Below are 11,956 nucleotides of genomic sequence, written 5' to 3' on the forward strand. Positions count from 1 at the left end.
CATTAGAAGCTAAATTTTAAATCAACTGGCAAGCATATTATGTGTTCAGCTCAGGATAAAAAACATAAAAAACATATCATGGAAATACAAAACAGTTCCCAACCAGACTGCGATATCTTCATTTTGCTTGTTTAGTTTTATTGAAAGGCCAGAATACAAGCAGATTAGTACAGCTACGTACAACAAGTCCATCAAGGGCAATTAACTAGCAGATATTTTATTGACATATCACTGTCTTGTCATTCAGTGAAATTCCTGCTTGCTCTTCACCTTTTCTTTTCTCAGCCAAACCCTCCTTCTTTTTCTCTACTCTTCCATGTCTCTGTTTCAACTTTCAGCACTTTCTTCCAATTCTAATTATTTGTCTGTGATGGCAAAGTCCCACGTGAAACAAAGAAAGACATGAAGCAGGCACCTGTTATTCTTTCTCGAGGGAAACTTACCAATATGGGTGAGCTAATACTGTTCTGTCTGAATCAGTGTGTCACCACTGAAAAATGTGTATGACTACACTGATAAATTATTCACAGTATGTGTTGGCTTGAGCTGGCTCTTATGTTTTTGCCACAATATACTTTATGTGTATATATGATCATAAAAAGTGCACAGACAAGACTGAACTGCCTGACATACGCAGAAAACCTACTGAAATATTCACACATTGGCCCTCATGGCTATACTCCTATGCACAACTCATAATTCTTGTTTTGACTTTCAGGGGCACAAAGAAAGGAGTCACTGAGGGGAAAAGCATTGAGCCCCCTGTGTGTGAAGGGGAAAAGTGAATAGTACATGTGTGAAGGGACCCTCACTCAAGCAGAACCTGTCTGACAAAGTGAAGTAGACTAAAAGATTTCAAAAAACAGAACATTATGGCACAATCTAAAGAAACTGTTGTAAAACAAAGTAATTGACATCTATCTATGGAAAGGGTTACAGAGCCAGCAAACCACAGTGAGAGCCTCTACCTATTAATGTAGAAAGCTTTGAACAGTGGTGAACCTTCCCAGGTGGAGACCAGCATAGCAAAACTACTCCAAGAGTGCATCAACGACTTATTCAGGAAGTCACAAAAGAACCCAGAACAGCATGTACAGGGAGTGCAGAATTATTAGGCAAATGAGTATTTTGTCCACATCATCCTCTTCATGCATGTTGTCTTACTCCAAGCTGTATAGGCTCGAAAGCCTACTACCAATTAAGCATATTAGGTGATGTGCATCTCTGTAATGAGAAGGGGTGTGGTCTAATGACATCAACACCCTATATCAGGTGTGCATAATTATTAGGCAACTTCCTTTCCTTTGGCAAAATGGGTCAAAAGAAGGACTTGACAGGCTCAGAAAAGTCAAAAATAGTGAGATATCTTGCAGAGGGATGCAGCAGTCTCAAAATTGCAAAGCTTCTGAAGCGTGATCATCGAACAATCAAGCGTTTCATTCAAAATAGTCAACAGGGTCGCAAGAAGCGTGTGGAAAAACCAAGGCGCAAAATAACTGCCCATGAACTGAGAAAAGTCAAGCGTGCAGCCGCCAAGATGCCACTTGCCACCAGTTTGGCCATATTTCAGAGCTGCAACATCACTGGAGTGCCCAAAAGCACAAGGTGTGCAATACTCAGAGACATGGCCAAGGTAAGAAAGGCTGAAAGACGACCACCACTGAACAAGACACACAAGCTGAAACGTCAAGACTGGGCCAAGAAATATCTCAAGACTGGTTTTTCTAAGGTTTTATGAACTGATGAAATGAGAGTGAGTCTTGATGGGCCAGATGGATGGGCCCGTGGCTGGATTGGTAAAGGGCAGAGAGCTCCAGTCCGACTCAGACGCCAGCAAGGTGGAGGTGGAGTACTGGTTTGGGCTGGTATCATCAAAGATGAGCTTGTGGGGCCTTTTCGGGTTGAGGATGGAGTCAAGCTCAACTCCCAGTCCTACTGCCAGTTTCTGGAAGACACCTTCTTCAAGCAGTGGTACAGGAAGAAGTCTGCATCCTTCAAGAAAAACATGATTTTCATGCAGGACAATGCTCCATCACACGCGTCCAAGTACTCCACAGCGTGGCTGGCAAGAAAGGGTATAAAAGAAGAAAAACTAATGACATGGCCACCTTGTTCACCTGATCTGAACCCCATTGAGAACCTGTGGTCCATCATCAAATGTGAGATTTACAAGGAGGGAAAACAGTACACCTCTCTGAACAGTGTCTGGGAGGCTGTGGTTGCTGCTGCACGCAATGTTGATGGTGAACAGATCAAAACACTGACAGAATCCATGGATGGCAGGCTTTTGAGTGTCCTTGCAAAGAAAGGTGGCTATATTGGTCGCTGATTTGTTTTTGTTTTGTTTTTGAATGTCAGAAATGTATATTTGTGAATGTGGAGATGTTATATTGGTGTCACTGATTTGTTTTTTGTTAAGTTGCCTAATAATTATGCACAGTAATAGTCACCTGCACACACAGATATCCCCCTAAAATAGCTCAAACTAAAAACAAACTAAAAACGACTTCCAAAAACATTCAGCTTTGATATTAATGAGTTTTTTGGGTTCATTGAGAACATGGTTGTTGTTCAATAATAAAATTATTCCTCAAAAATACAACTTGCCTAATAATTCTGCACTCCCTGTAAAGAACTGCAGGCCTCACTTGTCTCAGTTAAGGTCAGTGTTCACGATTCAACAATGTGAAGGACACTGGGTAAAAGGCGGAAACCAGTGTTGACCAAAAAGAACACAAAGGCTTGTTTCACATTTGCCAAGACTTTCAGGAAAATGTTCTGTGGATGGTTTGTGTCCCATTACATATAAAACTAACACAGCACTTATTATTTTTAAAGTCACACCCACGGTCAAAAGGGTGGCGCAACCAACTGATAGATGTAGAGGGCACTTACTTTTTCACATAGTGCCGGTTAGGTTTGGATAACTTTAAATCATAATTGGAAAACTGCATTTTGTATTTGCTCTTCGTCTAATGTATATATATTTTGATGATGTGAAACATGCAATGGTGACTAAAAACTAAGAAATAAGAAAGGGAAAAACTAAACTTTAAACTTTCTAGACCACCAAAAGATAGGGATGCAGATTCATATTACAATCATATATTAAAACAATAATTTCTGCAAATACACTTATAGGTGTCCTTGCAGAAAGTTAAATTAGTAGATCAATACCATGTTTATGCATGTGCATATGGAGTTCAGTTTTCAGTTTTCAGTTTTATTTGTCATATGCAAGTTAGCACAGGGTCAACATTGCAATGAAATGTGTTTGACGAGCAGCAGTCACTCAGCAGCATGATACAGTAGGAGAAAATATAATAAAATAAAATAAAATAATAAAGAAAATAGAAAAATAGTAATAGTTCACGGCGGTCAATGACTTCCTAAATCTAATTATAATAACTTTATACAGAATGCATATTACATACTTTGCATACTAAATCATTCTAATGGCACGGGTGCATTTTTAGTGACGTAGGTGCATGTGTGCACATGAGCGTAACATGGATGATTGTGTATTTGTGAGAGTGCTTTTGAGCCATGTTCTCATTAAAAGAGTTGACAGGGTAATGTCCGAGTTGTGTGCGACAGGGGAATGAGGCTGGTGTAATGTGTGCCCAACTGAGGTGCACTCTGTGTGGGCAAGAGGACCAACAAGCTCAGCCTGTCTCCATCCATCAGCGCTGCAGTCTGCTCTGCAAAGTGGCACCTCCGCTGATGTACGAGAGGACTGCTGGATGACTAACGAGCAGACATACATTGATTTGGACACACACACACACACACGCTCTCGCAAAAAGACTAACCGACACATAGTGCATTCCTACTCATATGGTCACACACATACACACTCTATTCTCCTCCTATTCACTCTGTTGCTTCTTTATATCCATGTCACACATATGAAACTCAGACATACAAGTATGCACTTTAAAAGAAATGCAATTTTTTTCTCACTCCAGGTCTTTCTCTCCCAACCTATTCAAAACACATACACACACCTGAAATACACACTTGCTGTCTGACCTGCTTGAATGTCACAGTATATTTATCACTGCAATCCCTTCTGATCTTCTTCTCACCAGTGAGCTCTGACTGATGTAGACGACTTGTTCCCTGATGACACTAACATCAAAGTCTGATTCATCAAATCTCTCCACTCTGGCACAGACTAATTAGCTCACTTCTTTCTTTTTTTTTTTAAACACATTTGCAAGCGTGATTAACACAGGAAGACTGAGGAGAATATGTGGTGGGTGTAAATAAACCGATGGTCATGGGAATCATTACATACTCTTTGCAGTCAGAAGACGTGAAATGCTCTGGGTTACAAGTGCAGTAAGAGTGTAAGAAAGTATGTGTTTATTTATAAAGTGTCTTTCACCGACGCCCGGTTACAAATCACTGTACACAAAATAGAGTCAAATAAATAAGTTAATTAAATGCCATAAAAGCAATACAAAAACAAGTTATCATGCAGAATAGTGGGCGTCGATGGGGAAAAAGGTTTTTTTTGATGATCCATTGTGTGTCAGGAGTGATTCTTTGCGTATTAATCATCAGTTTAAATAACAAACTATTCTCATTTCTCCCTACATTTTATTGCAACTCATTCCTGATGCATTGAGGTGGATCGAATATCAGCAGTTAGCTAGACTGTTAAATCTGGGGATTCAGGAATAGTACTGTCAGGTGCTATTTATCTATTATCTAACACATACGCTGTTAGAGGATTGTTGATTAAAAAGATGATAGGCATCTTATTATGAAATAATGAATACTGCAGTGCCTGTGAATCAAACTTTAAGATGGCTTGGAAACAGGTCTTTGTTGTAGCTGAGTGACATCACAACAACATAAAACTATAACGTGTTACTCTAACTGCTGACACACTGAATTTTATGCAACTAGATTTTATGATGCTGAATAAAAATTAAACTTTTCAAACAGATGTTATGAAGAGGAAGGAACCACTTATATGTGGACCACTATAGGTCCAACACTGACATATATCTCTAAGAAGCTTAAAGAGTTTCTTTTTTTTATCGAATTTGTTCATTTTGAGGGGAAATCAGTGTGTGGTATATAAGTAAATCTGTCTGTTATTTACTTACTTCAAAACTGACTGCACCAGATCGACACTCATCTCAAATGTCCGTATGATACACTTCCAAGTCGGATATTAGCAGGAGACAGTGAAGCATAGAAAAGCCAAAAGGGGAGAAAAAGTTTGTTACAGTGCATTAGTTACTTTAGAAAGCTTAGGATTTAATTGATAACCACATCACCGGGTGAAAAGGTGTCTTTTCTATAGCTCCATTTGGGCCTAACTCCTAAATATGTTCTTTGACTTAATTTTGGAGGAATAAAATTGTTCAAATAATTTGTAAATCTGTTGTTGACATGACCTTCACAAAGTTATTACTTCTTTGCTATCCATCTTTCACTGTGTTTGCAAATCTTGCATAAAGGCCAGTATCCAACTGTCTAGACAGGATGCTGGTGCTGTTTCTTTTTCACTCTTTGAAATCACACTTCACAGCCAGATGTTACCTTTCTTTTACAACACACTGAGTCGACAAAAAACTGCCTATATGTGTTTTCATGCATAAAAAACAAAACTTAAATCCCTCCCACATCACCACTTCCTTTATGTGATAACAGTTGGTTTTTTGTTTGTTTGTTTGTTTGTCATCTTCTCTTGCCTCCTCTTCATTCCTCTTTTCATTGGGCCCTGAAAGACAGACAGCCAACTTGTGACCTGGACACACAATGTGTCTGTGATATGTTACATTACCCAGTGATGACCAAGTACCCGCTCACACACATACACCAAACATCTTTAATAGGGTAGCAACTCTGTATCTACTCATGCAAACACCGGATGGCATCCTGACAGTATTTATACAGTCACCCACATACGCACGTCCCTCCTTCTGTTCACCCTATCAAATAGATCCTTTTGCATCTTCCAGCATTTTCCACTGGGTGCTGGCCAACCACCTCCTTCCTACCTGGAAGCAAGAGGGAACCTAAACACAGAGACCCTTTTATATGCTCAGGTGTCTCAAATGTCACCATGATCTCAGGAGACAAAGAGCAGCCTCTTCGGGATTCCTTTTAAGTTCTTCAAATCTGAGCGCAATTTTTTTTTTTGATCAGTGCACCTGCAGTTTCATGAGTGAGAAAATACCGTCTGAGTACAATAACTGTTTGAGATTACATATATTATATAAAATTCATGTTTGATGATTATTGTATTAAAGATTCTAAAGGACTTTTCCAATACAAAAATCTTTAAGGTCTAACCACAATGTACTTCTAAAGGAGGATTACAAAGACTAAGACAAAGACAAGTGTTGAATTCTTCTTAATTTCTACAGAGGAACAATATTCCACAATATATGCATGTTGAACACTAAGTTACTAGATATTTATTATTTTATAAGTAATTATTTTTTAGCATCATAAATAGCCAGCAACTACAATTCCTCTGTCCAGCCTTGGGTTGCATAATAAGACATTGTGTTGAATCAGTAACTACACTGGTATTTCTTTTGCATCTGCTACACTCCACTCACTGCCTATGTGCTGACAACCAAACTTGGACATGGTAGGTCTGAGTAGGCAGTGCACTGATACCACAAGGGGAAAAAAACAGAAATCAACATGAGATGATTAAGAAGTCATCCAAAAAAAGTCAGTGATAAGTAGAAAATCTTTCTGTCTTTTTGTTATGCCTGGATGGGTTCTCTCTGCATAATATGGCTTACTCTAACAGTCCAAAGGCATATTTGCTACATTAAATGGTGGCAGACAAATTAACTGTAGGTCTGAAAGGCATGTCTGCCTTCACTACATCCACACAACCTCCTCGGAAGTCTTCCTCTTTTTCTCCTGTCTGGCAGCTCCATATTCAACAACCTTTGTCAAATATATCCACTACACCTCCTCTTCACATGTCCAAACTGTCTCTACACCACCTTGCTAACTTTGTCTCCAGACTGCTCAACTTGAGCTGTCCCTCTGATACACTCATCCTGGTGAGTCCCAATGTAAATCTTACAACCTTCGACTCTGCCACTTCCAGCTCCACCTCATGTCGTTCTGTTTGTGCCACCGTCTCCAAAACATATATTATAGCAGGTCTCACTGCCATCTTGTAAACTTTCCTTTTCACTCTCGCCGCTATAATTCTGTCATGGTTTAACACAAGTAGGTAGCCAAAAATGCTGAGATATGTACTAACCTTCTGCAGATAACATTAAAAGTTAATTTACAAACCACACACACAAAACAGAAACCTAAAACTGCAAGGTTTATGATGGATGGATGGATGGATGGATGGATGGATGGAAGGAAGGAAGGAAGGAAGGAAGGAAGGAAGGAAGGAAGGAAGGAAGGAAGGAAGGAAGGAAGGAAGGAAGGAAGGAACAGAAATTGCACCGCCTTGCAGCAACAGCTTCCTCCAGCTGGACAATGTACTCCACTGTGTATCAAAAACATCCCAGAAACTGATCGCAAACATGACAAAGACCCCACGGATGGTTTTGACTTCCAAATTCCCCACATCCAAAGGTGATCAAACATCCCCAAGTCCAAGCCATGTAATCGCTACACCCTACCCAGTGCCTATAGGATATGTCTGCAAATGGTGGGGTGTCTCATGCTGCCTCAAGAAAAGATCAAGCTTTTTTGGCGACACAGGAGAAACAATAATATTAAAGTCAGGTTTACATTGGTAGACCAATGTATATCACATACAACATTTAATGATTTTTTTTTGTCCATTATAGTAAATATTACATTGCATTAAAAGTGTCCCAGTTCCAGTTAAAGTCAACAGTTAACGCATAAGCGACTCAGTACAAGCCAGTCTGGTTGAAAGATAAAGTGGGACAGAGGTTGGTCATTAGAGAAGGTGTCCATCCACCTGGCAAATCATCAGGCGATGTTGACATTTTACCTGTCAGCAGACCAAAATGACCCTGGAATCAATTGCTGTTGCACTCACACCATGTGTGACTCATTCAATCTCACACAAACTCTGAAGCGTTTCTGCAACTCGTTTTCAGACACGAAAACAAAAACATGGATGCTTGTATCATCTTAAACTCACACAAGAAAAATGAATAAATAGATCTGAAAAAAATAGGTAAGACATTACTTTCATACACACTAAAACACGTGCACAGGAAGGAATCATCTTTTGAGTATAGAACACAAATGCAGACTGTGGCTGGAACCCATTTTAGCAAATGTGATTAGCCCAACACACGCCATCTCATTAAGAAATTGAATCTTAATGCCAGCAGTGTTTCAGTGTGGGAGCATTATTTGGAAAGAAATAAGCCCAGATGCTTATCAGTGTCTTGATATCTGCAGCCCATCAGCAGATATCAGGAGCACATCAGGGATTCCTAAGGAGTGTAGTATACATACTTATAATTCAAATACCTACACACACCATTCAGCTGTTTTCCTACGCATCTGTACGGTGTGGATCTACACACACACACACACACACACACACACACACATGCACACGCACACACAGCAGCATCTGTTTCAACATAAGTGCTTACTAATTAAACGATCAAAGGAACTTTTCTTTTATAAATCATGCGCTTTGTGCTGTTTGTGTGTTGGTTCATCACTTACCACGTGTGAATGTGTTTGTGAGTAACACATGTGTGAAGCCATGCGATTCTAAGTTTGTGAAGCCATACATCTACATCACACTGTGGACAAGTTGCAGCGAGATGCTGCATTTACACACTAGCTTTCATTTGTGGTCTAGATGGATCAAAACTATCCGCATTTGAAGAGTTTGCAATAGAAGATGTGATTTGCTATATTCAATTAAAACCAGACTTCAAAGTTTAACTTCAGTTACGCGTGAAGATTCATTAATTCAAATTTTTTTTTTTTAGATCAGTGACTTAAGTTTATGTATGTGTTGCTCAAAGGCTTCAAAGGTTTCTTGGGTAACAGAGCAACAAGTTAATGACCCCGGACAAACTACACATGAGAAGAGATCTAAAAACTGACTAACACCAGAAGTGGTGGCGGCAATTAGAGAATCTGACATTCAGATGGGCGTTGTACAGTAAGACACTTTTAAGATCACCGAACTCATGCACATTTCTACTCATTTTGTTGCTGTATTGCCTGATGCTGTTGTCTGTCTAGCTAAAATGTCTGTGTGCTTGCCTGCAGCTTTATATATATATATATATTTATATATATATATATTTGTTTTTTTTAATCACCAATGCACAGACCCAGTGGGGGGTAAACTTAGGCCTGATAGACTGCTGCGCTTCCAATACACTAACGGAAACCGTGAAGAATAAGTGCAATTTTTTGTGGCTAGAAATTCAATTTGCACAAAAGTACTTCCATTATTTCAAAATCATCAGGCCTACCTCTAAATCAACGAAACGCTATTCTAATCAGGAACCATACATTTATTTTGACTCTTCACGACAAAAATTTGCAGTATTCTAATGCATCTACCTCTTTTTACACCTGCTTTTTTTTTACAATAAGTAAATTAAATCTGTAATTTAACCTACTTTTGCCCCTGTCTTTTGCTTTGTTAGGTTTCTGTTTTCTTTCTCCACCACTGGACATTAAAACACATGTTTTCTGACACGGAGGAGTATTTTTTTTCCAAAGCTCTCTTCATCTCACTTAAGCAAATTGTTTGAGGCTTTTAAATCATTTCATACGTGCAGCTGATCCAAAACTACTAAAGTGTGGGAGGCTGCAGTCGTGAGTAGATGTAACAACTTAACCCCTGCGACCTCAGCTGTCCTGCCTGTGCAAATAAAACGTCAGCATCCGGCTGTGGAGCCCCTCCTCTGACAGCTCCTCTTCCTTCTCTTCACACGGGACTTGACTGGCACAAGGAATGGATCCAGTGTTTTAATCTGTACCCATAACCATGCTGACACTGGTATGTGTGTGAACGAGTTGCATAGGTTTACTGCATAGCCTGTGTTTAACAGAGAGAATCAAAAGCCACCACAGCAGACAGTGAAATAAGAGCTACTTCCAGAAACCCTTGCTTAATCAGTGCACCAACACCACCTACACACTTCTACTGACAGGTGATCTGCACACCAAAAAGGGAAAAGCAGAGACGAATTTTTGAGGGTTGTCACTGTATATGAGTGCTCAAAAAGCTTTCTCTAAAAATATGACCACAACTGTTGGATGTGGATAATAGATACAGTTTACAGTACGTGTGTGTCATGTTGATAAACATCCTAGGATTCGTAAGAGCAATAGAACAACAAATTGTGATAGTTTAGCTAGATCTTGACAGCTATGAGCAAGAAAAGCTTTGCTTGAATGTTAGCAATAATCCATGGCTAATGGAAACTGCATGAAGAAAGAGGAAGCTGGATGCTATTTTTTTTTAATCAGAAATTTTGATCATGAAGCATTTTCACACCAGAAAAATAACCAAAAAGGAAGAAAAAACAAGCTGTGGTCAGTAGAGGACTGGTTTGAATTTAAGAACTGCAACATGTCAGCTTTAAAATTGTCCCTTCAGGGCTTTTCCCAGTGCCACTCTCTGTAGAAATAAGTGATGAAAGAACCAAGATCATGCAAGGGAGCAGCAGTTATTACATTTTTCCATTTTCAGCTGACAGTCTGCTGATCATCTTAAAGAGCTCAAAAACTGCTGGAGCTACCAATAATGTCCTGGAGGATAGTAGCATTGCACTGTGTCTGCTTTTTCTGAACACTAGCACACATGCTTGTTATATTCTAACCTTTTCAGCTTTGTGTTCTTAGTCTTTTCTGCACACCTGGAGCAACAGGTGGTCACATTCAAAAAGTAACATATTCATTCCATTTAAATGTATCAACGACTGGCATAAGACCTTCAAGATAAATAAGGTTAAATCAAAAAGTGTTTACATGATTTTTTGACATGTTGGATGTTTAGAGGAAGATGCAAACATCTTCCATAGAGAAGAAGAAACCACAGAGAGTGATATATAAATGTATCATGACCCAAACTGATCATTATCATCAGCAGAAAAATCAATACAAATTTTGATATCTTGTGTGTTCACTTTTATCCCTGCCTAACAAAATATTTTACTGATTCAGCTTTCAGAGGTGGGGAACTCCTATTCAATCGGAAAGCATAAACATGAGATTCTAAACGACTTGTAGTGTTTAGTTCTGTGCTGCACAAGCATAAGTACTCACACAAAAGCGTGGTAAACAAAAGCCCATTCCCTCGGTCTTTCCAAAACGTTGTAGAGGTAATTCTGGAGCCGCCGGTAGCGTGCGTTTCTGCGGTTGCTCTGCGCGCTGTAGGTCAGCGGCTTCCCCAGCAGACTCAGGCGGGCGCCCTGTTTCCTCTCCGCTCCCACCGCACCTGCCGCGGCTGGAGACAGGAGACCGTCCCCGACACCCACAACGTTATTCATAGTCTGCCGTCCGCACTCCACATCTTTTAGTGGGTAGTCCTGCCCCCGACGTCCAGTCGAGGTCTTTAGCCAGATCCCGCTGCCGCCGCTTTCGTCGCCGGTATGACTTCGCGGCATGGCATAACTAGCGCAAGCGTGGAGTGCGCTGGGAGACCGGCAGGCATTCACGTGTGGCCAAGTGCTTTTGGGCCAGAGGGTGTGTGGCTACTTTGACTTTCACTACACACTAAGTACAACAAAGCAGTGGATGAAGAGTTAAATAACTAATCTATTGGCTGAACAGTTTCACGGTCTGGCTTGGACACTTTGGCCATCTGCGCGAAGCTGAAGAAGAGTTGGGTTATGAAGGTGTGGATCCATCGATACATTTGACGGGGGGGAGGGTTCTCCCACACTCTCTTTGTTACTCAACTCACTCTCACGCCGGTTTGGCTCTTTCTGGCAAAGTGTGTGAAGCCTGCCGGTGCTCTGCTAGTCATGGTGCTCTTTTACGC

At 40.2% G+C, this 11,956-nt stretch overlaps 1 protein-coding gene across 2 annotated transcripts in view; it reads right to left on the minus strand.

Moving 5' to 3' along the window:
* kcnq5a (potassium voltage-gated channel, KQT-like subfamily, member 5a) overlaps positions 1–11,956 on the minus strand; it is a 114,741-nt gene extending 102,785 nt beyond the window's left edge. For both annotated transcript variants that reach the window (XM_082557097.1, XM_082557096.1), the window contains exon 1: positions 11,239–11,956. In XM_082557097.1, the coding sequence (XP_082413223.1) occupies positions 11,239–11,579 (341 nt within the window). In that variant the 5' untranslated portion in view covers positions 11,580–11,956. The remainder of the gene's footprint in view (positions 1–11,238) is intronic.

Source organism: Aulonocara stuartgranti (assembly GCF_965226115.1).
Source record: "Aulonocara stuartgranti genome assembly, chromosome: 13".
NCBI lineage: Eukaryota > Metazoa > Chordata > Actinopteri > Cichliformes > Cichlidae > Aulonocara > Aulonocara stuartgranti.